Raw genomic sequence first — 25,634 nt, forward strand, 5'->3', positions numbered from 1 at the left:
TGCAGGATCCAGGGATCCACCTGCGAGTGAGCCCACTGCGCGCTGAAATTCTTGAGACGACCCCCCACCGCCCCCGAGTCCGCTTGAGAAGCCCCAGCGTCATGCTGAGGCTTTTGTAGAAGCGGGGGAGGGCTTCTGCTCCTGGGAAGGAGCTGCCTGTTGCAGTCTCTTCCCCTTTCCTCTGCCTCGTGGCAGATATGAATATCCCTTTGCTCTCTTGTTTTTAAAGGAACGAAAGGGCTGCGGCTGAAAAGTCGGTGTCTTTTTCTGTTGGGGAGTGACTTGAGGTAAAAAGGTGGATTTCCCGGCTGTAGCCGTGGCCACCAAATCCGATAGACCAACACCAAATAACTCCTCCCCTTTATACGGCAAAACTTCCATATGCCGTTTTGAGTCCGCATCACCTGACCACTGTCGCGTCCATAAACTTCTTCTGGCCGAAATGGACATAGCACTTACCCGTGATGCCAGTGTGCAAATATCCCTCTGTGCATCACGCATATAAAGAAACGCATCCTTTATTTGCTCTAAAGACAGTAAAACATTGTCCCTATCCAGGGTATCAATATTTTCAATCAGGGACTCTGACCAAGCTACCCCAGCACTGCACATCCAGGCTGTCGCTATAGCTGGTCGTAGTATAACACCTGTATATGTGTATATACTTTTTTGGATATTTTCCATCCTCCTATCTGCTGGATCTTTAAGTGCGGCCGTCTCAGGAGAGGGTAACGCCACTTGTTTTGATAAGCGTGTGAGCGCCTTGTCCACCCTAGGAGGTGTTTCCCAGCGCGCCCTAACCTCTGGCGGGAAAGGGTATAAAGCCAATAACTTCTTTGAAATTAGCAGTTTTTTATCGGGGGCAACCCACGCTTCATCACACACCTCATTTAATTCATCTGATTCAGGAAAAACTATAGGTAGTTTTTTCACACCCCACATAATACCCTGTTTTGTGGTACCTGTAGTATCAGCAATATGTAACGCCTCCTTCATTGCCAAAATCATATAACGTGTGGCCCTACTGGAAAATACGGTTGATTCGTCACCGTCGCCACTGGAATCAGTGCCTGTGTCTGGGTCCGTGTCGACCGACTGAGGTAACGGGCGTTTTACAGCCCCTGACGGTGTTTGAGGCGCCTGGACAGGTGCTGATTGATTGTCCGGCCGTCTCATGTCGTCAAACGACTGCTTTAGCGTGTTGACACTATCCCGTAATTCCATAAATAAAGCCATCCATTCTGGTGTCGACTCCCTAGGGGGTGACATCCCCATATTTGGCAATTGCTCCGCCTCCACACCAATATCGTCCTCATACATGTCGACACACACGTACCGACACACAGCAGACACACAGGGAATGCTCTTAAAGAAGACAGGACCCCACTAGCCCTTTGGGGAGACAGAGGGAGAGTTTGCCAGCACACACCAAAAGCGCCATATATGACAGGGATAGCCTTATAATAAGTGCTCCCTATATAGCTGCTTTAATATATATAATTTTGCCACAATTTTGCCCCCCCTCTCTTGTTTTACCCTGTTTCTGTAGTGCAGTGCAGGGGAGAGCCTGGGAGCCTTCCTGACCAGCGGAGCTGTGTGAGGAAAATGGCGCTGTGTGCTGAGGAGATAGGCCCCGCCCCTTTTTCGGCGGGCTCGTCTCCCGCTCTTTAACGGATTCTGGCAGGGGTTAAATATCTCCATATAGCCCCCGGAGGCTATATGTGAGGTATTTTATGCCAAGAAATAGGTTTACATTGCTTCCCAGGGCGCCCCCCCCCAGCGCCCTGCACCCTCAGTGACTGCCGTGTGAAGTGTGCTGAGAGCAATGGCGCACAGCTGCAGTGCTGTGCGCTACCTTAAGAAGACTGAGGAGTCTTCTGCCGCCGATTCTGGACCTTCTTCTCTTTTCAGCATCTGCAAGGGGGCCGGCGGCGAGGCTCCGGTGACCATCCAGGCTGTACCTGTGATCGTCCCTCTGGAGCTAATGTCCAGTAGCCAAAGAAGCCAATCCATCCTGCACGCAGGTGAGTTCACTTCTTCTCCCCTAAGTCCCTCGTTGCAGTGATCCTGTTGCCAGCAGGACTCACTGTAAAATAAAAAACCTAAGCTAAACTTTTCTAAGCAGCTCTTTAGGAGAGCCACCTAGATTGCACCCTTCTCGGACGGGCACAAAAACCTAACTGAGGCTTGGAGGAGGGTCATAGGGGGAGGAGCCAGTACACACCACCTGATCATAAAGCTTTACTTTTTGTGCCCTGTCTCCTGTGGAGCCGCTATTCCCCATGGTCCTTTCAGGAACCCCAGCATCCACTAGGACGATAGAGAAATGTATTTACACCCCTTGCATTGCAATAGAGTCTGCCCAGATACAAAGTTACTTCTTTTTGCTTTGCCCCAACTCAGAATAAGCCCCTGTATGCAAATGTCGACAGAATACCCCTCAAGCATAGACATTTTCAATTTTTGTACCATAACAGTTTAAGGTGATGTGAATTTGGGTTTAGATATATGCAAGATAGTTTTTAAGTCTTTGCGGAATATTTAATTTGTAAACTTTTTCCACTGCTCCTTGACCAAGTGTCTTTCTGAGCTTGATCCTGCAGAGCTGAGATAATGTCCTGGGAGTCTCTGGAAGTAAAGACAAATTAAAAAGACAAGCTTCAGATAATACAATGTTCCACACATCAAAGCTTCACCCACTCACACTAGTGAAATAACTCTCATTGCTTTGACTATTGACATACTGTGATGACTTGGGGTAATTAACTAGGTAGAGGGGTATATTGTTTAAATGTGTAGGTGCTTAATCAGGGTCCACACACAGCTTTTCTGGTAGATAAATGAAATAATCCTTTACTATCAGCATAAATAAAACAGTTTGACTCATCATCTGATCAAAAAAGAATAATTACAAAAGGGGTATGGGGGGGGGGGGGGGTGACTTTAAGCCTCGCTATCTTCCCCACAGTAAGAGATACAAAGATGGGGACACCTTTGTTTAAAAGAGGAGAGTCTCCTCTCTCAAACTATTTGCCCCCAAAGAAATGTATGCCTGGCGATCAGTTTGAATAACAGGTATTAACTCCTGCACTACAGAAAAATGTTGGAGTCCAGAGATGTGGGACGATTTCCCCACAACCTGGCATCAATAAAATCAGGGGCACCCACATTTGAAAGAGGAGGTTCCCCTCTTTCAAATGAAGTGCCACCCTACTAGCTATTGTCTGGTGATCACTGGACAATGTTACTCTGAGCTACGGACAACATACATTTTCCATATATAGGGGATGGGCACTATGTGCTTACTCATCCATATTTGAAAGAGAGGAGTCCGCTTTTTCAAATTATTTGGTCCTCTAGTAATATTGGGGCAGATGTATTAAGCCTGGAGAAGTGAAAAAGCAGTGGTAAGTGGAAGGTGATAAGGCACCAGCCAATCATTACGGGTTTGAAAAATGACAGTTAGGAGCTGATTGGCCGGTGCATTATCACCTTCCTCCTATCACTTCTTTATCACTTCTCCAGGCTTAATACATCTGCCCCATTGTTTGGTGATCACCTTTGATCATCAGACGATATTACTCTCTGCTACAGAAAATAGAATTGTTCATATATGAGTGGGAAGGAACTCTGGGGAAGATTTATTAAGCCTGGTGAAGTGATAAAGTGGAAGGAGATAAAGCACCAGCCAGTCACCTCCTAACTGTCATTTTTCAAACCCAGCCTGTGACATGGAAGTTAGGAGCCGATTGGCTGGTACTTTATCACCGTGTAATTTATCACTTCACCAGGCTTAATAAATCTGCCCCCATGTGTGATGTTAGAATGTGAAGAGCACAAATGTGAAAAAATTACCTCAGCACAGGGATGAGAAAACCCTTGGCAGTGACAGTGTAAAGGGCTATTGCCCTGTGTGTCAAAATATTCAAACTGGCCAAAATTTAAAATTGATCATCTATATATATGTTAAGCAATGTATGGATTTTTCCAGACCTCAAATTTAATTTAGGCACTGCAAAAACTGCAGATCCCCAATTTTTTTTTTTTTAATTTAATATGAGAAAGTGCACCTTCTGTCTGCTTACTTCTCATGCTTGAAACACATGGAACTTCAACCTTCTATCTGGACTGTCTTGTTACTTGTATCATGTTTTAATGTTAAAAATATTTTTTATTGTAATGTTGAAATGTGTTTTTCTACATCGGTGCACTTGGAACATGAAAAATGCAACACAATATAGGTTACATAGGGCCGTAGCAAGAACTTTGTGGGCCCCATGGCAACATGTAGAAGGGGCCCCTGACCCAGTGCTTCTAAAGAAAGAGACATATCTGCACAGCAGTTAAGTTTATGCCCCATTGTAGTGCCCTAGGTTATTTTCTGAAACATAGTAGTGGCCTAGTTAATGGTATGCTCTATAGTAGTGCCTTAGTTTATTTTTATAAACCACAGATGTGCCCTAGTTCACATTTTGCCGCATAGTGGTGCTACCAGTATATACAGTGCATCTGGAAAGTATTCACAGCGCTTCACTTTTTCCACATTTTGTTATGTTACATCCTTATTCCAAAATGGAATAAAATACATTTTTTCCCTCAAAATTCTTAGTTTTTTTTATTTTTAATAAATTTTCAAAAATCACAAAAAAACTTTTTTCACATTGTCATTATAGGGTATTGTGTGCAGAATTTTGAGGGGAAAAAATAAGAATTTACTTACCGATAATTCTATTTCTCGTAGTCCGTAGTGGATGCTGGGAACTCCGTAAGGACCATGGGGAATAGCGGCTCCGCAGGAGTCTGGGCACATCTGAAGAAAGCTTTAGGATCACCTGGTGTGCACTGGCTCCTCCCCCTATGACCCTCCTCCAAGCCTCAGTTAGGATACTGTGCCCGGACGAGCGTACACAATAAGGAAGGATTTTGAATCCCGGGTAAGACTCATACCAGCCACACCAATCACACTGTACAACTTGTGATCTGAACCCAGTTAACAGCATGATAATAGAGGAGCCTCTAGAAAAGATGGCTCACTACAGCAATAACCCGAATTTTTTTGGTAACAATAATTATGTACCAGTATTGCAGACAATCCGCACTTGGGATGGGCGCCCAGCATCCACTACGGACTACGAGAAATAGAATTATCGGTAAGTAAATTCTTATTTTCTCTGACGTCCTAGTGGATGCTGGGAACTCCGTAAGGACCATGGGGATTATACCAAAGCTCCCAAACGGGCGGGAGAGTGCGGATGACTCTGCAGCACCCAATGAGAGAACTCCCGGTCCTCCTCAGCCAGGGTATCAAATTTGTAGAATTTTACAAACGTATTTGCTCCTGACCAAGTAACTGCTCGGCAAAGTTGTAAAGCCGAGACCCCTCGGGCAGCTGCCCAAGATGAGCCCACCTTCCTTGTGGAGTGGGCATTTACAGATTTTTTTGGCTGTGGCAGGCCTGCCACAGAATGTGCAAGCTGAATTGTACTACAAATCCAACGAGCAATAGTCTGCTTAGAAGCAGGAGCACCCAGCTAGTTGGGTGCATACAGGATAAACAGCGAGTCAGATTTCCTGACTCCAGCCGTCCTGGAAACATATATTTTCCGGGTCCTGACAACGTCTAGCAACTTGGAGTCCTCCAAATCCCTAGTAGCCGCAGGCACCACAATAGGTTTGGTTCAGGTGAACGCTGAAACCACCTTAGGGAGAAACTGAGGACGAGTCCTCAATTCCGCCCTGTCCGAATGGAAAATCAGATAAGGGCTTTTACAGGATAAAGCCACCAATTCTGACACGCGCCTGGCCCAGGCCAGAGCCAACAGCATGACCACTTTTTCTGTGAGATATTTTAACTCCACAGATTTAAGTGGGTCAAACCAATGTGACTTTTGGAACCCAAAAACCACCTTGAGATCCCAAAGTGCCACTGAAGGCACAAAAGGAGGCTGTATATGCAGTACCCCTTTAACAAACGTCTGAACTTCAGGGACTGAAGCTAGTTCTTTTTTGGAAGAAAATCGACAGAGCCGAAATTTGAACCTTAATGGACCCCAATTTCAGGCCCATAGATACTCCTGTTTGCAGGAAATGTAGGAATCGACCCAGTTGAATTTCCTCCGTCGAGCCTTACTGGCCTCGCACCACGCAACATATTTTCGCCAAATGCGGTGATAATGTTTTGCAGTTACATCCTTCCCGGCCTTGATCAGGATAGGGATGACTTCATCCGGAATGCCTTTTTCCTTCAGGATCCGGCGTTCAACCGCCATGCCGTCAACGCAGCCGCGGCAAGTCTTGGAACAGACAAGGTCCCCGCTGAAGCAGGTCCCTTCTTAGAGATAGAGGCCACGGATCCTCCGTGAGCATCTCTTGAAGTTCCGGTTACCAAGTCCTTCTTGGCCAATCCGGAGCCACTAATATAGTGCTTACTCCTCTCCATCTTATCAATCTCAGTACCTTGGGTATGAGAGGCAGAGGAGGGAACCCATACACTGATTGGTACACCCACGGTGTTACCAGAGCATCTACAGCTATTGCCTGAGGGTCCCTTGACCTGGCGCAATACCTGTCGAGTTTTTCCCAACGGTTTATAATCATGTGGAAGACTTCTGGGTGAAGTCCCTACTCTCCCGGGTGGAGGTCGTGCTGAGGAAATCTGCTTCCCAGTTGTCCACTCCCGGAATGAAAACTGCTGACAGTGCTATCACATGGTTTTTCGCCCAGCGAAGAATCCTTGCAGCTTCTGCCATTGCCCTCCTGCTTCTTGTGGCACCCTGTCTGTTTACGTGGGTGACTGCCGTAATGTTGTCCGACTGGATCAACACCGGCTGACCTTGAAGCAGAGGTCTTGCTAAGCTTAGAGCATTGTAAATGGCCCTTTGCTTCAGGATATTTATGTGAAGTGATGTCTCCAGGCTTGACCATAAGCCCTGGATATTCCTTCCCTGTGTGACTGCTCCCCAGCCTCGCAGGTTGGCATCCGTGGTCACCAGGACCCCGTCCTGAATGCCGAATCTGCGGCCCTCTAGAAGATGAGCACTCTGCAACCACCACAGGAGGGATACCCTTGTCCCTGGTGACAGGGTTATCCGCTGATGCATCTGAAGATGCGACCCGGACCATTTGTCCAGTAGGTTCCACTGGAAAGTCTTGCGTGGAATCTGCCGAATGGGATTGCTTCGTAGGAAGCCACCATTTTTACCCAGAACCCTTGTGCATTGATGCACTGAGACTTGGTTCGGTTTTAGGAGGTTCCTGACTAGCTCGGATAACTCCCTGGCTTTCTCCTCCGGGAGAAACACCTTCTTTCTGGACTGTGTCCAGGATCATCCCTAGGAACAGAAGACAAGTCGTCGGAACCAGCTGCGATTTTGGAATATTGAGAATCCAATCGTGCTGCCGCAACACTACCTGAGATAGTGCTACACCGATCTCCAACTGTTCCCTGGATCTTACCCTTATCAGGGAATCGTCCAAGTAAAGGATAACTAAAATTCCCTTCCTTCGAAGGAATATCATCATTTCGGTCATTTCTTCAGTAAAGACCCGGGGTGCCGCGGACCATCCCTACGGCAGCGTCTGAACTGATAGTGACAGTTCTGTACCATAACCTGAGATACCCTTGGTGAGAAGGGTAAATTTTGACATGAAGGTAAGTATCCTTGATGTCCCGAGACATCATGTAGTCCCCTTCTTCCAGGTTTGCAATCACTGCTCTGAGTGACTCAAGTTTGAATTTGAACCTCTGTATGTAAGTGTTCAAAGATTTTAGATTTTAGATTTTAAATCGGTCTCACCGAGCCGTCTGGCTTCGGTACCACAATAGTGTGGAATAATACCCCGTTCCCTGTTGCAGGAGGGGTACCTTAATTATCACCTGCTGGGAATACAGCTTGTGAATGGCTTCCAAAACTGCCTCCCTGTCAGCGGGAGACGTCGGTAAAACAGACTTTTTGAAAACGGCGAGGGGAATACGTCTCGAATTCCAATTTTTACCCCTGAAAATATTACCTGAAGGATCCAGGGGTCTACTTGCGAGTGAGCCCACTGCGCACTGAAATTCATTGAGAACGGGCCCCCACCGTGCCTGAACTTGTAAAGCCCTAGCGTCATACTGAGGGCTTGGCAGAGGCAGAAAAGGGTTTCTGTTCCTGGGAACTGGCTGATCTCTGCAGCCATTTTCCTCTCCCTCTGTCACGTGCAGAAAAGAGGAACCCTTTTGTCCGCTTGCCAACCAGGACTGCGCCTGATAATACGGCGTCTTATTTTGAGAGGCGACCAGGGGTACATCCCCTTTTTTTAAGGCAATACTTCCAAATGCCGTTTGGAATCCGCATCACCTGACCACTTTACTGGTAGAATTGGACAACGCACTTATACTTGATGCCAGTCGGCAAATATTCAGCTGTGCATCATGCATATATAGAAATGCATCTTTTAATTGCTCTACAGGCAATAATATACCGTCCTTATCTAGGATATCAATATTTCCAGTCAGGGAATCCGACCACGCCAACCCAGCACTGTACATCCAGGCTGAGGCGATTGCTGGTCGCAGTATAACACCAGTATGTGTGTAAATACATTTTAGGATACCCTCCTGCTTTCTATCAGCAGGATCCTTAAGGGCGGCCATCTCAGGAGAGGATAGATCCCTTGTTCTTACAAGCGTGTGAGCGCCTTATCCCCCCTAGGGGGTGTTTCCCAACGCACCCTAACCTCTGGTGGGAAAAGGTATACTGCCAATAACTTTTTAGAAATTATCAATTGTTATCGGGGGGAAACCCACGCATCATCACACACCTCATTTTATTTCTCAGATTCAGGAAAACTACAGGAAGTTTTTCTTTACCAAACATAATACCCCTTTTTTTGGTGGTATTCATATTATCAGAAAAGTGTAAACATTTTCCATTGCCTCAATCATGCAATGTGTGGCCCTATTGGAAATCACGGTTGTCTCTTCACCGTCGACACAGGAGTCAGTATCCGTGTCGGCGTCTGTATCTGAGGTAACGGGCGCTTTAGAGCCCCTGTATGAGACGTCTGGACCTGCACAAGCTGAGTAGCCGGCTGTCTCATGTCAACCACTGTCTTTTATACAAAGCTGACACTGTCACGCAATTTCAACAGTACATCCACTCAGGTGTCGACCCCCTAGGGGGTGACAACACTATTACAGACACTCTACTCCGTCTCCACATCATTTTTCTCCTCATACATGTCGACACAAACGTACCGACACACAGCACACACACAGGGAATGCTCTGATAGAGGACAGGACCCCACTAGCCCTTTGGGGAGACAGAGGGAGAGTTTGCCAGCACACACCAGAGCGCTATATATATACAGGGATAACCTTATATAAGTGTTTTTCCCTTTATAGCTGCTGTATTGTTTATACTGCGCCTAATTTGTGCCCCCCTCTCTTTTTTAACCCCTTTCTGTAGTGTAGTGACTGCAGGGGAGAGCCAGGGAGCTTCCCTCCAACTGAGCTGTGAGGGAAAATGGCGCCAGTGTGCTGAGGAGATAGGCTCCGCCCCTTTCTCGGCGTCCTTATCATCCGTTTTTCTGTATGTTTTGGCAGGGGTTAAATGCATCCATATAGCCCAGGAGTTATATGTGATGCATTTATTTTAGCCATATAAGGTTTTTATCGATTTATTGCGTCTCAGGGCGCTGCCCCCCCAGCGCCCTGCACCCTCAGTGACCGGAGTGTGAAGTGTGCTGAGAGCAATGGCGCACAGCTGCGGTGCTGTGCGCTACCTTATCTGAAGACAGGATCGTCTTCTGCCGCCGATTTTCCGGACCTCTTCGCTCTTCTGGCTCTGTAAGGGGGCCGGCGGCGCGGCTCCGGGACCCATCCAGGCTGAACCTGTGATCGTCCCTCTGGAGCTAATGTCCAGTAGCCAAGAAGCCCAATCCACTCTGCACGCAGGTGAGTTCGCTTCTTCTCCCCTTAGTCCCTCGATGCAGTGAACCTGTTGCCAGCAGGTCTCACTGAAAATAATAAACCTAAACTAAAACTTTCACAAAGAGCTCAGGAGAGCCCCTAGTGTGCACCCTTCTCGTTCGGGCACAGAGATCTAACTGAGGCCTGGAGGAGGGTCATAGGGGGAGGAGCCAGTGCACACCAGGTGATCCTAAAGCTTTCTTTAGATGTGCCCAGACTCCTGCGGAGCCGCTATTCCCCATGGTCCTTACGGAGTTCCCAGCATCCACTAGGACGTCAGAGAAATGAATTTATTCCATTTTAGAACAGGGCTGTAACATAACAAAATGTGGAAAAAGTGAAGAGCTGTGAATACTTTCCAGATGCACTGTATTGGCACCTGCCCACACTGCCAAAAGTACCAAAACTTGGTTCAATGACCGTGGGATTACTGTGCTGGATTGGCCTGCAAACTCGCCTGACCTGAACCCCACAGAGAATCTACTGGGCATTGCCAAGAGAAAGATGAGAGGCATGAGACCGAACAATGCAGAAGAGCTGAAGGCCGCTATTGAAGCATCCTGGTCTTCCATAGCAGCTCAGCAGTGCCACAGGCTGATAGAATCCATGCCACGCTGCATTGAGGCAGTAATTCATGCAGAAAGGGGCCCAAACCAAGTACTGAGTACATATGCATGATTATACTTTTCAGAGGTCCGACATTTCTGTATTTAAAACCCTTTTTTTATTGATTTTATGTAATATTCTAATTTTCTGAGATTTTGGATTTGGGGTTTTCTTAATCTGTAAGCCACAATCATCAAAATTATAACAAATAAAGGCTTGAAATATCTCACTTTGCATGTAATAAGTCTATATAATATATTAGTTTCACCTTTTAAGTTGAATTACTTAAATAAATTAACTTATGCACGATATTCTAATTTTCTGAGTTTCACCTGTATAATACATGTAACTCTGACAGGGAAGGTACCGTAGGCCCTCTCAGTTCTGAGCCCCATAGCAGCTTCATTTTCCCCTGCACCTATGGTAGCTACGCCCTTGTATATAACACATGTAACTCTGACAGGGAAGGTACTGTAGGCCCCTCTCAGCTCTGAGCCACATAGCAGCTGCAATCCCTGCACCTATGGTAGCTATGCCCTTGTATATAACACATGTAACTGTGACAAGGAAGGTACTGTCTCTGTCTCAGCCCCATAGCAGCTGCAGTACCTACACTTATGTTAGCTACACCCTTGATAACACCACCTCTGAGACAATGGAGAAGTTAAGTCTTTATAAGGAGACAGAAAGATGTACGCCGTTCCGGCAAACAGGAAGTGTTTCTATATGTATTTTCTCTTCCCCTATAACTCATTTTAATTAATCTTGCTTCAAAATGAAATTTCACACTGCCTTTTGTCCTTTGACGATAACTTGATTTCAAATAAAAGCAATAGACGGATCATAAGGCATTAAAGATTTCCATACACTATACTCTGCCTACGTGTTCTGAAGGACCACACAGAGAGGAACTACTAAGCAGGACCTCCAATGTAATGTCATACATGAACAAAGCTTTAGTATGCAAACATTTTCTTTCTTAATTTAATTATTGCATCGCATACAGCAACAAAGGAACTAAAATGTTATAATTAAGTATATTACCATGTGCTTACAGAATACATATTCCTATAACAGTGACAATATTAATAGTTTCCATAAAAAATACTTTTTCGCAGGTACAGGAGATAACTTACTTTCATAGTATTCAAAGCATTTAGCAGTAGGACTGTTCTGCCAATTGTAATCTGAGGGTCTTTTTCCACGGTTGTCCCTAGCGTACACATTTCCTCCAAATTCCACTAGCATCTCAATGAGGTCCTTGTTTTTCACCTTGGCAGCATGGTGCAGAGCTGTTTCATGAAGCTTTGCTGCATTCACATTAGCTCCTTAAAAGATGTAAAAATAGAACTTTAATTACCTACCAGTAAATCCTTTTCTCGTAGTCCGTAGAGGATACTGGGGTCCATTTAGTACCATGGGTATAGACGGGTCCACTAGGAGCCATGGGCACTTTAAGAATTTGATAGGGTAGGCTGGCTCCTCCCTCTATGCCCTCCTACCAGACTCAGTCTAGGAAATTGTGCCCGATGAGACGGAAATACTTTGAGAGAAGGATAGATAAGTATAGTGGTGAGATTCCGAACCAGCACACACAACAAGAGGAAAGCAAAGCTAACCAAACTTGAAACAGGAACAGCAACAGCTGAACCAATATTACTTAACCAAGTAACAGTGCAGGAAGAACGAAGCGCTGGGCGTGCGCCCAGTATCCTCTACAGACTATGAGAAAAGGATTTACCGGTAGGTAATTAAAATCCTATTTTCTCTTACGTTCTAGAGGATACAATTTAGTACCATGGGGATGTACCAAATCTCCCAAACAAGGTGGGAGAGTGCTGAGGTTCCTGCAGAACTGATTGACCAAACTGAAGGTCCTCAGAGGCCAAAGTATCGAACTTGCAGAATTTAGCAAATGTGTTCGAACCTGACCAAGTAGCTGCTCGGCAGAGCTGTAAAGCCGAGACACCCCGGGCAGCCGCCCAGGAAGAACCCACTGACCTAGTAGAGTGGACCTGTACAGATTTTGGACACCGCAAACTTCCTGTGGAATAAACATGCTGGATAGTAAGTCTGATCCAGCGTGCAATTGTCTGCTTTGAAGCAGGACACCCAATCTTATTGGGATCATAAAGAACAAACAGCGAGTGCGTCTTTCTGTGACGAGCTGTTCTTTTCACATACACCATCAAAGCCCTCACAACATCCAAAGACTTTGAAGTAGCAGAGGTGTCGGCGGCAACCGGAACCACAATAGGTTGGTTGATGTGAAATGCGGACACCACTTTAGGAAGAAATTGCTGACGAGTTCTGAGTTCAGCTCTGTCCTCATGGAAAATTAAATAGGTACTTTTGTGAGACAAAGCCCCCAGCTCCGACACACGTCTTGCTGAAGCCAAGGCCAACAGTGTGACGGTCTTCCACGTAAGATATTTTACGTCCACCTCCTGTAACGGTTCAAACCAGTCCGATTGGAGGAACTGCAGCACCAAACTGAGATCCCAAGGTGCCTTGGGAGGCACAAAGGGAGGTTGGATGTGCAGAACACCTTTCAAGAACGTCTGGACCTCAGGGAGAGAAGCCAATTGTTTCTGAAAGAAAATGGACAAGGCCGAAATCTGGACTTTTATGGAGCCCAGACGCAGGCCCACATCCACGCCTGCCTGCAGAAAAAGCAGGAAACGTCCCAGATGAAATTCCACCGCAGAATAATTTCTACTCTCACACCAAGAGACGTATTTCTTCCAAATACGATGGTAATGCTTAGATGTTACCCCCTTCCTGGCTTGGATCATACTCGGGATAACCTTGTTAGGGATCCCTCTCCTGGCTAGAATAGCCGTTCAACTTCCATGCCATCAAACATAGCCGCGGTAAGTCCTGATAGACGAACGGGCCCTGTTGCAGAAGATCCTCGCGAAGAGGTAGAGGCCACGGATCTTCGAGGAGCATCTCCAGAAGGTCCGAGTACCAGGCCCTTCTTGGCCAGTCCGGAGCAATGAGTATTGCTTAAACCTTTTCCCTTTTTATTCGTTTTAGAATTCTTGAGATCAGAGGAAGTGGAGGAAACACATGCACCCTCTGATAGACGGATGGAGTTGTCAGGGCGTCTATCGCCACCGCCTGTGGGTCTCTCGACCTGAAACAATGCTACCTGAGCTTCTTGTTGAGACGAGAGGCCATCATGTCGATCTGTGGATATCCCCATCGACTTGTCAAGCACCTGAACACTTACGGGAGAAGGCCCCACTCCCCCAGGTGCAGGTCGTGTCTGCCGAGGAAGTCTGCTTCCCAGTTGTCTACTCCCGGAATGAAGACCACTGACAACGCCACAGCGTTTCTTTATGTCCAGAGGAGAATTCTTGACACCTCTGACATTGCTGCTCTGCTTTTCACTCCGCCCTGTCGGTTTATGTACGTTACTGCTGTCACATTGTCCGAATGGACCTGAATTGCCCGATCTTGAAGAAGATGTGAGGCCTGCAGAAGGGCAGAATGTTGATTGGAAGGATGACTTCCTGACTTGACCATCTTCCCTGAAACTGCACCCCCTGAGTGACTGCTCCCCAACCTCTGAGGCTTGCGTCTGTGGTTAACAGAATCCAGTTCTGAATTCCGAACCTCCGTCCTGCGACGAGGTGAGAAAACTGTAGCCACCACAGAAGGGAGATCCTGGCGTTTGGCGACAGACGGATCCTCTGGTGCATGTGAAGATGCAATCCGGACCATTTGTCCAACAGATTGAGCTGGAAGGGTCTTGCGTGAAACCTTCCGTATTGAAGTGCCTTGTAAGAGGCCACCCTTTTCCCCAGAAGGCGAATGCACAGATGCACCGACACCCGGGTTGGCTTCAGGACATCCCGAACCATCGACTGGATTACCAATGCCTTTTCCAACGAAGGAATACCTTTTGTGACTCCGTGTCCAGTATCATTCCCAGGAATGGAAGCCTCTGTGTTGGCTCTAGGTGAGATTTCGGAAGGTTCAGAATCCACCCGTGATCCTGGAGGAGTTTGGTTGAGAGACCAATGCTGTCCTGCAACCTTTCCCTGGAAGGCGCTTTTATCAGGAGATCATCCAGATACGGAATTATGTTCACTCTCCGTTTGCAGAGTAGAAACATCATCTCCTTGGTGAACACCCTCGGTGCTGTGGAGAGACCAAATGGCAGAGCCTGGAACTGGTAGTGACAGTCCTGCGGTGCAAACCGGTGATATGCCTGATAAGGCGGCCAGATCGGAATATGAAGGCATGCATCCTTGATATCCAGAGACATTAAGAATTCCCCCTCCTCCAGACCTGAGATCACTGCTCTCAGAGACTCCATCTTGAATTTGAACACTCGTAAGTACGGGTTCAAAGACCTGAGGTTCAGAATTGGTCTTACCGAATTGTCCGGCTTCGGTACTACTAACAAGTTGGAATAGTACCCCTTGTTTAGTAGATGAGGTGGAACTGGAACAATGACCTGAATCTGTACCAGTTTTTGGATGGCATGCTGTAAAGTGATACTTGCCTCTTGTGAAACTGGCAAGCCTGATTTGAAGAATCTGTGAGGTGGAAGCTTTTGGAACTCCAGTCTGTACCCCTGAGAAATAAGATCTATGACCCAGGGATCCTGGCACGAATTTGACCAGATCTGACTGAAGAATTGTAGTCGGGCTCCCACCTGACAGCCTTCCAGGAATTGCAGTCCACCGTCATGCTGAAGTCTTTGAGGAAGCAGAGCCTGAGCTCTGTTCCTGAGCACCTGCTGTTGCTGGTTTGTGTGGTTTACCTCTTGCGCCGCTGGAGGACGTAGAAGCACATCTGGATTTGCCCTTGAACTTGGCCGTCCGAAAGGACTGTAACTTAGAAGCTGAATAAGTCTTCTTGGTTGGGGGGGCTGCGAAAGGAAGATACGTAGACTTACCCGCAGTAGCTGTGGAGATCCATTTGTCTAATTCATCTCCAAACAAGGCCTCTCCTGTGAATGGTAGGCCTTCCACACCTTTCCTGGAGTCTGCGTCAGCAGTCCACTGGTGTAGCCACAAGCCCCTGCGTGCCGACACTGCCATAAAGTACGCAGAGTTCTGTATATGCTGCAGGAGTAAGACAACATCCCCCCTAAATAAGGAATCTAACCCCTCAATTAGGTTACTTGATTATTTAGCAATGGCTTTAGTGATCCACGCACATGCAATAGTGGGTCTTTGGGCCACCCCAGCAGCAGTGTACAATGATTTGAGTGTAGTCTCATGTTTATGATCAGCCGTGTCTTTCAGGGAGGCTGCACCAGAAACAGGCAATACAGTTTTGCGTGACAGCCTAGAGACCGATGCGTCCACTATCGGTGGATCTACCCATTTTTTCCTATCCTCCAGAGGAAAAGGAAAAGATGAGAGCAACTTTTTAGGGATCTGAAACTTCTTATCAGTATTAACCCATGGTTCTTCAAACAGGGTATTCAATTCCTATGACACAGGAAAAGTAACTGAGGACTTCTTTTGTACATTAAAATAAGATTCCTCACACTCCTGACTCCTTATCAGGAATATGCAGAACATCTCTGACAGCCTCTCTAAGAGCCTCTATTCCCTGTGACAGAGCTGCATCCCCCCCTCTGAGTTAACCTCCCCCTCCTCCATGTCTGACCTGTCAGCATCAGAGTCAGACTGCAGGATATGGGCCAGAGATCACTTTTGCGGACAAATGGGAGGGGATTGAGACACTGTTTTGGGGACTGAGTCTCTGTTCATAAACTCATCCACAGTCTGTTTTAAGTACTGCGTCTCTTTCTCATTGCGGGACAATTTTGTAGAAAGAGTGGAGATAATTCCTTTAAGAGAATTAACCCACTCCGGTTCAGCCCCGCTATTCTGTGAACTCTGAGTACCCAGTAGTGAGCCCCCTGGTGAAGAGGAACACTCCGCTGTACAAGAAGCACACTCTTTGCCTGACATAATGTAAATGTGACAGCACACACACACAGGAAAAGGTTAAGCACAAGTAACCCACAAAGAGCCCTTCAGGGAGACACAGAGTTGTTTGGAACCAGCCCCCACCGCACCCTTACCGCTAATGCCAAGCTTAGCCAGGTCGCAGACTAAGTACCCTGATAGGGGACTTAGGCCCTCATTCCGAGTTGATCGCTAGCTGCCGTTGTCGCAGCACAGCGATCAGGCTAAAAATCAGCACTTCTGCGCATGCGTACGGGCCGCAGTACGCAAGCGCGAAGTACTTTCACACAAAACTATGCAGTTTTACACAAGGTCCAGCAATGCTTTTCAGTGGCTCTGCTGATCGGTGACTGATTGACAGGAAGTGGGTGCTTCTGGGTGGTAACTGACCGTTTTCCGGGAGTGTGCTAAAAAACGCAGTCATGTCAGGTAAAAGCGCAGGTGTGCCTGAGGAAACGGGGGAGTGGCTGGCCGAACGCAGGGCCTGTTTGTGACGTCAAAGCAGGAACTAAACAGACTAAAGTGATCGCAAGGAAGGAGTAGGTCTGCAGCTACTCTGAAACTGCTTAAAAAAATTCTGCACTGTTCTGCTAACCTTTCGTTCACACTTCTGCTAAGCTAAGATACACTCCCAGAGGGCGGCGGCTTAGCGTTTGCACTGCTGCTAAAAGCAGCTAGTGAGCGATCAACCTGGTATGAGGGCCTTAGTACACTAACAGTCGCTCCCCCCCTGCTATGACCCCCTGGTACCGCTGAGGTAATTTGGAGCCACACCGGAGGAGATGCGCGTCCCTGTCAGTCAGCGTCTGTGTCCACTGCAGAGGGAAAATGGCGCTAGTGAGCTGCTGGATCCTCTCATAGTGTGAAGCTCCGCCCCTTCAATGGTGCGTGGTCTTCCCGCTTTTTTTATACTGGCTGAGGTAATTTTTGTGCTTAAAATGGAGCAGAACCGTTTTAAGGCTGTGTTTGTCTTTTTGGGTACTGTGTACAGTGTACTGAGACGCTGTTGGGTACAGTGTCTGGAGACGCATTCCGTCCCGTTTAGAAGCTGTGCATCTCCGTACCCTCGTGCCGCCATAATGGCCGGCACCCTGCTAACCGGGACGCCGGCTCAGTACTCACCACTCTTCATTCTTCTGGCTCTGTTAGGGGTGGCGGCGTGCTGCGGGAATGTACGCTCGCCGTGGTGGGGCTTGCGAATAGTTCCCTCAGGAGCTCAGTGTCCTGTCAGCGGGGAACGGGACCATTAACCCTTCAAGAGGTTGCCCCCCCCCCCCCCCTAAGTCCCACGAAGCAAGCAGGCTGGTGCCAACCAGCCATGCCTGAAAATAACAAACACAGAAAATAAATGCAGAAAACTCTTCAGGAGCTTCCTTCAGCGTGACTGGCTCCTCCGAGCACATTTTCTAAACTGAGTCTGATAGGAGGGGCATAGAGGGAGGAGCCAGCCCACACTATCAATTTCTTAAAGTGCCCATGGCTCCTAATGGACCCGTCTATACCCATGGTAATAAATGGACAACAGTATCCTCTAGGATGTAAGAGAAAAACTTAAGCTCGATGCAGTGAAGTTATTTCAAAATACACAGTTTTTAGAAAAGATATTAAACAATACTATAGAGCCACATTACCCTTTTCAGTCCAGAATAGGTGTCTTATTACATTTACAGCCCACCACTTTGTTTCTGTGCAGGGTAAGTACTGGCTGCTTTATTTTTACACTGCAATTTAGATTTCAGTTTGAACACACCCCACCCAAATCTAACTCTCTCTGCACAAGTTATATCTGCACCACCTGCAGTGCACATGGTTTTGCCCATTAGAGAAAAATTTTGCTGCTGCGATCAGGTCTGAATTAGGCCCTAGATTTGGTGGGGTGTTTCCAAACTGTAATCTTAACTGTAATTTTTAATCTTGCAGTGTGAAAATAAAGCTATCTAATATTTGCGGACTACATGCAAAAGCAGCCAGTATTTACAAAATATTAATGTGTTTGTTCCCCTTGCTAGCAACATTGTTTGTTCCAGATCCAGGTACTTGCTTTTTGCTCTACTTCCAAATCAGAATCAGACCCAGAGTCATTTAAGAATGCAAAAAAGGACAAAAAACATGTGTGGACAAAGGATGTTATAGGGGTTGTGCCCTATGTTTTCTCTATAAATCTGTATCACAATCTTACCAAAGCAAAGCCATTTGGTAGCTGTAGTATGCGTTTTCTTAAAAAAACAAGCACATTATGGGGGGTATGCAATTAGGTCAGTTTTTATCGCCTAGGCATAAAAATAATGACTTTCGCCTAGGCGAAAAAATTCAGCAGGAACAAAAAACATGTGGATTGTTTTTTGCCAATGCCTTGTCACTAAAAAAAAAGGTGAAAAGGCATTGGCGAAAATACCTTAAAAACAGGCGAAAACGGGCCGCAATGGAATAGGCAGGGGAGCTAAATCAATATGTCCGAGATTACCAAAGCAAACTGCATACACCTATATAAGTATAGACTGCTAAGTGTCATTAGAAGCGATTTTTGGAATATGACTTCTAAAAACTCTTGTAACCAAATATATTTTTTGGAAAAGGTGCAATGTAATATGTTGATATGGGTTTTAACCCATTATGAACCCTTGTCCATTTAAATGGACATTTAAAATTTTTTTATTGAGTAGACTGTATTGTGATGACAGCTGCCATTCAAATACCAATGTGTACGAAAATTCTGTGAACATTTTCCAGCAGATGGCAGCACCGGCTTGTAACGGTTTCTGCAAGTTTGAAAGATGGCTTCGCCGAAAAAGATCGCCACGAGGTAAGCTTCCCACTTTACAAGTACTTTATCAATTGAATTTCTTCTAAATCGTTATGCCAACAGTAATTGGAGCTGCTGGAGTATCAAAATATTGAATTTAGAGCGAATTGCAATGTATTGGTGTATGGGTTACAATGCTAGCAAATTAGGATGGACATTGGGTCCAAATTACCAAATCATATGTTGGGGTTACTTAGGGCTTTAGTCGTCTACTTTACCAGTGTCATCACTGGGATACACAAGAAACATGCAATGGGTCATAAAGGGTTAAGGTACTAATGTAATCGCAAAGGAGTCCACCTACCAGCCAGGAGTAAAACTTTGGCACAGTCTAAGTGTTCCCTAGCACAAGCCACATGCAAAGGAGTTCCAAAATGACAATCATGTGCTTCTAGATTTGCCCCAACATCAATTAAAAGCTTCACACACTCAGGCTTTCCTGAAAAAAAAATGTAACATCCATCAGGGAAACATCACAATCCAAATTAAGTTTTACTTAATATTATACAAATGTTTAAAACAGATTCTCTATAGTGGGACAGTCATTTCTTACATGGGGCACTGATATTTATTAATAAATTGTATTCTAACAATACAGCTCAAATAAACTATTACCATGTATTCTCCTAACACATAGGAGAGAAAGAAAGAAAACATTCTGTGTAAATTAGAATTAAAGAATGAATAATGGTCATTGTAGTAAAGCAAGCTTGCAGGGTCATACACAACGAGGAACCAAATCACTGACTACAAACTTACTATCTGCCTGCATAATATCCCTGGTTCTATAAAATAAAAAGCTACAGTAGTTCCGCCATTTTCCTGTCTGGCTCTTCACTGACTGACGGCCTGATCAGAGTTGTATGCAAATCTATTTTGTAAAACACCCCCCTGCCTCTTGCCGTGAACATCTCAGCTTTGCTTGCACACTGCCATCAGGCTACCTCCCGCTTGCTTGTACCTCTTGTCATCTGTCTGTCGCCCCTTCCCACTAGATTGTTAGCTCTTCAGAGCAGGGCCCTCTTTCCTCTTGTTATCTAAGCCCTTTTCTCGACACATTCCACTCGCAGCTCTGTAATGTAACAATGGAGAGCTTATGAATGATGCGTTAGGTATAAAAATAAGAATTTACTTACCGATAATTCTATTTCTCGTAGTCCGTAGTGGATGCTGGGGACTCCGTAAGGACCATGGGGAATAGCGGCTCCGCAGGAGTCTGGGCACATCTAAAGAAAGCTTTAGGATCACCTGGTGTGCACTGGCTCCTCCCCCTATGACCCTCCTCCAAGCCTCAGTTAGGATACTGTGCCCGGACGAGCGTACACAATAAGGAAGGATTTTGAATCCCGGGTAAGACTCATACCAGCCACACCAATCACACTGTACAACTTGTGATCTGAACCCAGTTAACAGCATGATAATAGAGGAGCCTCTAGAAAAGATGGCTCACTACAGCAATAACCCGAATTTTTTGGTAACAATAATTATGTACCAGTATTGCAGACAATCCGCACTTGGGATGGGCGCCCAGCATCCACTACGGACTACGAGAAATAGAATTATCGGTAAGTAAATTCTTATTTTCTCTGACGTCCTAGTGGATGCTGGGGACTCCGTAAGGACCATGGGGATTATACCAAAGCTCCCAAAACGGGCGGGAGAGTGCGGATGACTCTGCAGCACCCAATGAGAGAACTCCCGGTCCTCCTCAGCCAGGGTATCAAATTTGTAGAATTTTACAAACGTATTTGCTCCTGACCAAGTAACTGCTCGGCAAAGTTGTAAAGCCGAGACCCCTTGGCAGCTGCCCAAGATGAGCCCACCTTCCTTGTGGAGTGGGCATTTACAGATTTTTTTTTTTTTTTTTATTTATTTATTTTTTTTGGCTGTGGCAGGCCTGCCACAGAATGTGCAAGCTGAATTGTACCACAAATCCAACGAGCAATAGTCTGCTTAGAAGCAGGAGCACCCAGCTAGTTGGGTGCATACAGGATAAACAGCGAGTCAGATTTCCTGACTCCAGCCGTCCTGGAAACATATATTTTCCGGGTCCTGACAACGTCTAGCAACTTGGAGTCCCCCAAGTCCCTAGTAGCCGCAGGCACCACAATAGGTTTGGTTCAGGTGAACGCTGAAACCACCTTAGGGAGAGACTGAGGACGAGTCCTCAATTCCGCCCTGTCCGAATGGAAACTCAGATAAGGGCTTTTACAGGATAAAGCCACCAATTCTGACACGCGCCTGGCCCAGGCCATAGCCAACAGCATGACCACTTTTTCTGTGAGATATTTTAACTCCACAGATTTAAGTGGGTCAAACCAATGTGACTTTTGGAACCCAAAAACCACCTTGAGATCCCAAAGTGCCACTGAAGGCACAAAAGGAGTCTGTATATGCAGTACCCCTTTAACAAACGTCTGAACTTCAGGGACTGAAGCTAGTTCTTTTTTGGAAGAAAATCGACAGAGCCGAAATTTGAACCTTAATGGACCCCAATTTCAGGCCCATAGATACTCCTGTTTGCAGGAAATGTAGGAATCGACCCAGTTGAATTTCCTCCGTCGAGCCTTACTGGCCTCGCACCACGCAACATATTTTCGCCAAATGCGGTGATAATGTTTTGCGGTTACATCCTTCCCGGCCTTGATCAGGATAGGGATGACTTCATCCGGAATGCCTTTTTTCTTCAGGATCCGGCGTTCAACCGTCATGCCGTCAACGCAGCCGCGGCAAGTCTTGGAACAGACAAGGTCCCCGCTGAAGCAGGTCCCTTCTTAGAGGTAGAGGCCACGGATCCTCCGTGAGCATCTCTTGAAGTTCCGGTTACCAAGTCCTTCTTGGCCAATCCGGAGCCACTAATATAGTGCTTACTCCTCTCCTTCTTATCAATCTCAGTACCTTGGGTATGAGAGGCAGAGGAGGGAACCCATACACTGATTGGTACACCCACGGTGTTACCAGAGCATCTACAGCTATTGCCTGAGGGTCCCTTGACCTGGCGCAATACCTGTCGAGTTTTTCCCAACGGTTTATAATCATGTGGAAGACTTCTGGGTGAAGTCCCTACTCTCCCGGGTGGAGGTCGTGCTGAGGAAATCTGCTTCCCAGTTGTCCACTCCCGGAATGAGAACTGCTGACAGTGCTATCACATGGTTTTTCGCCCAGCGAAGAATCCTTGCAGCTTCTACCATTGCCCTCCTGCTTCTTGTGGCACCCTGTCTGTTTACGTGGGTGACTGCCGTAATGTTGTCCGACTGGAACAACACCGGCTGACCTTGAAGCAGAGGTCTTGCTAAGCTTAGAGCATTGTAAATGGCCCTTAGCTTCAGGATATTTATGTGAAGTGATGTCTCCAGGCTTGACCATAAGCCCTGGATATTCCTTCCCTGTGTGACTGCTCCCCAGCCTCGCAGGCTGGCATCCGTGGTCACCAGGATCCAGTCCTGAATGCCGAATCTGCGGCCCTCTAGAAGATGAGCACTCTGCAACCACCACAGGAGGGATACCCTTGTCCCTGGTGACAGGGTTATCCGCTGATGCATCTGAAGATGCGACCCGGACCATTTGTCCAGTAGGTTCCACTGGAAAGTCTTGCGTGGAATCTGCCGAATGGGATTGCTTCGTAGGAAGCCACCATTTTTACCCAGAACCCTTGTGCATTGATGCACTGAGACTTGGTTTGGTTTTAGGAGGTTCCTGACTAGCTCGGATAACTCCCTGGCTTTTTCCTCCGGGAGAAACACCTTCTTTCTGGACTGTGTCCAGGATCATCCCTAGGAACAGAAGACAAGTCGTCGGAACCAGCTGCGAATCTGGAATATTGAGAATCCAATCGTGCTGCCGCAACACTACCTGAGATAGTGCTACACCAATCTCCAACTGTTCCCTGGATCTTACCCTTATCAGGGAATCGTCCAAGTAAAGGATAACTAAAAATTCCCTTCCTTTGAAGGAATATCATCATTTTGGTCATTACTTCAGTAAAGACCCGGGGTGCCGTGGACCCTCCCTACGGCAGCGTCTGAACTGATAGTGACAGTTCTGTACCATAACCTGAGATACCCTTGGTGAGAAGGGTAAATTTTGACATGAAGGTAAGCATCCTTGATGTCCCGAGACATCATGTAGTCCCCTTCTTCCAGGTTTGCAATCACTGCTCTGAGTGACTCAATTTTGAATTTGAACCTCTGTAAGTAAGTGTTCAAAGATTTTAGATTTTAAAATCGGTCTCACCGAGCCGTCTGGCTTCGGTACCACAATAGTGTGGAATAATACCCCGTTCCCTGTTGCAGGAGGGGTACCTTAATTATCACCTGCTGGGAATACAGCTTGTGAATGGCTTCCAAAACTGCCTCCCTGTCAGCGGGAGACGTCGGTAAAACAGACTTTTTGGAAACGGCGAGGGGAATACGTCTCGAATTCCAATTTGTACCCCTGAGATAACACCTGAAGGATCCCGGGGTCTACTTGCGAGTGAGCCCACTGCGCACTGAAATTCACTGAGAACGGGCCCCCACCGTGCCTGAACTTGTAAAGCCCTAGCGTCATACTGAGGGCTTGGCAGAGGCGGAAAAGGGTTTCTGTTCCTGGGAACTGGCTGATCTCTGCAGCCATTTTCCTCTCCCTCTGTCACGAGCAGAAAAGAGGAACCCTTTTGTCCGCTTGCCAACCAGGACTGCGCCTGATAATACGGCGTCTTATTTTGAGAGGCGACCTAGGGTACATCCCCTTTTTTTTAAGGCAATACTTCCAAATGCCGTTTGGAATCCCTGACCACTTTACTGGTAGAATACAACGCACTTATACTTGATGCCAGTCGGCAAATATTCCGCTGTGCATCATACATATATAGAAATGCATCTTTTAATTGCTCTATAGGCAATAATATACTGTCCTTATCTAGGATATCAATATTTCCAGTCAGGGAATCCGACCACGCCAACCCAGCACTGCACATCCAGGCTGAGGCGATTGCTGGTCGCAGTATAACACTAGTATGTGTGTAAATACATTTTAGGATACCCTCCTGCTTTTTATCAGCAGGATCCTTAAGGGCGGCCATCTCAAGAGAGGGTAGAGCCCTTGTTCTTACAAGCGTGTGAGCGCCTTATCCCCTGTAGGGGGTGTTTCCCAACGCACCCTAACCTCTGGCGGGAAAAGGTATACTGCCAATAACTTTTTAGAATTATCAATTGTTATCGGGGGGAAACCCACGCATCATCACACACCTCATTTTATTTTTCAGATTCAGGAAAACTACAGGAAGTTTTTCCTCACCAAACATAATACCCCTTTTTTTTTGGTGGTATTCATATTATCAGAAAAGTGTAAACATTTTCCATTGCATCAATCATGCAATGAGTGGCCCTATTGGAAATCACGGTTGTCTCTTCACCGTCGACACAGGAGTCAGTATCCGTGTCGGCGTCTGTATCTGAGGTAACGGGCGCTTTAGAGCCCCTGTATGAGACGTCTGGACATGCACAAGCTGAGTAGCCGGCTGTCTCATGTCAACCACTGTCTTTTATACAAAGCTGACACTGTCACGCAATTTCAACAGTACATCCACTCAGGTGTCGACCCCCTAGGGGGTGACAACACTATTACAGACACTCTACTCCGTCTCCACATCATTTTTCTCCTCATACATGTCGACACAAACGTACCGACACACAGCACACACACAGGGAATGCTCTGATAGAGGACAGGACCCACTAGCCCTTTGGGGAGACAGAGGGAGAGTTTGCCAGCACACACCAGAGCGCTATATATATATATATATATATATATATATATAGGGATAACCTTATATAAGTGTTTTTCCCTTTATAGCTGCTGTATTGTTTATACTGCGCCTAATTTGTGCCCCCCTCTCTTTTTTAACCCCTTTCTGTAGTGTAGTGACTGCAGGGGAGAGCCAGGGAGCTTCCCTCCAACTGAGCTGTGAGGGAAAATGGCGCCAGTGTGCTGAGGAGATAGGCTCCGCCCCTTTCTCGGCGTCCTTATCATCCGTTTTTCTGTATGTTTTGGCAGGGGTTAAATGCATCCATATAGCCCAGGAGTTATATGTGATGCATTTATTTTAGCCATATAAGGTTTTTATCGATTTATTGCGTCTCAGGGCGCTGCCCCCCCAGCGCCCTGCACCCTCAGTGACCGGAGTGTGAAGTGTGCTGAGAGCAATGGCGCACAGCTGCGGTGCTGTGCGCTACCTTATCTGAAGACAGGATCGTCTTCTGCCGCCGATTTTACCGGACCTCTTCGCTCTTCTGGCTCTGTAAGGGGGCCGGCGGCGCGGCTCCGGGACCCATCCAGGCTGAACCTGTGATCGT

The 25,634-nt window shown here is 46.7% G+C and overlaps 1 protein-coding gene across 2 annotated transcripts in view; it reads right to left on the reverse strand.

Annotated features, from left to right (window-relative positions):
* The window catches only part of ASB13 (ankyrin repeat and SOCS box containing 13), a 72,453-nt gene that overhangs the window by 35,067 nt on the left and 11,752 nt on the right, over positions 1–25,634 (reverse strand). The window contains exons 4-6 of one of the 2 annotated variants that reach the window (XM_063926777.1): positions 19,606–19,740; positions 11,696–11,887; positions 2,284–2,628 (exon numbers count right to left, since the gene is read on the reverse strand). In XM_063926777.1, coding sequence (XP_063782847.1) covers positions 2,501–2,628; positions 11,696–11,887; positions 19,606–19,740 — 455 coding nt within the window. In that variant the 3' untranslated portion in view covers positions 2,284–2,500. Of the gene's footprint in view, positions 1–2,283; positions 2,629–11,695; positions 11,888–19,605; positions 19,741–25,634 lie in introns of those variants that run through there. The other variant, XM_063926778.1, reaches the window with a different exon arrangement.

This window comes from Pseudophryne corroboree, chromosome 6 (genome assembly GCF_028390025.1).
Source record: "Pseudophryne corroboree isolate aPseCor3 chromosome 6, aPseCor3.hap2, whole genome shotgun sequence".
Classification (NCBI taxonomy): Eukaryota; Metazoa; Chordata; class Amphibia; order Anura; family Myobatrachidae; genus Pseudophryne; species Pseudophryne corroboree.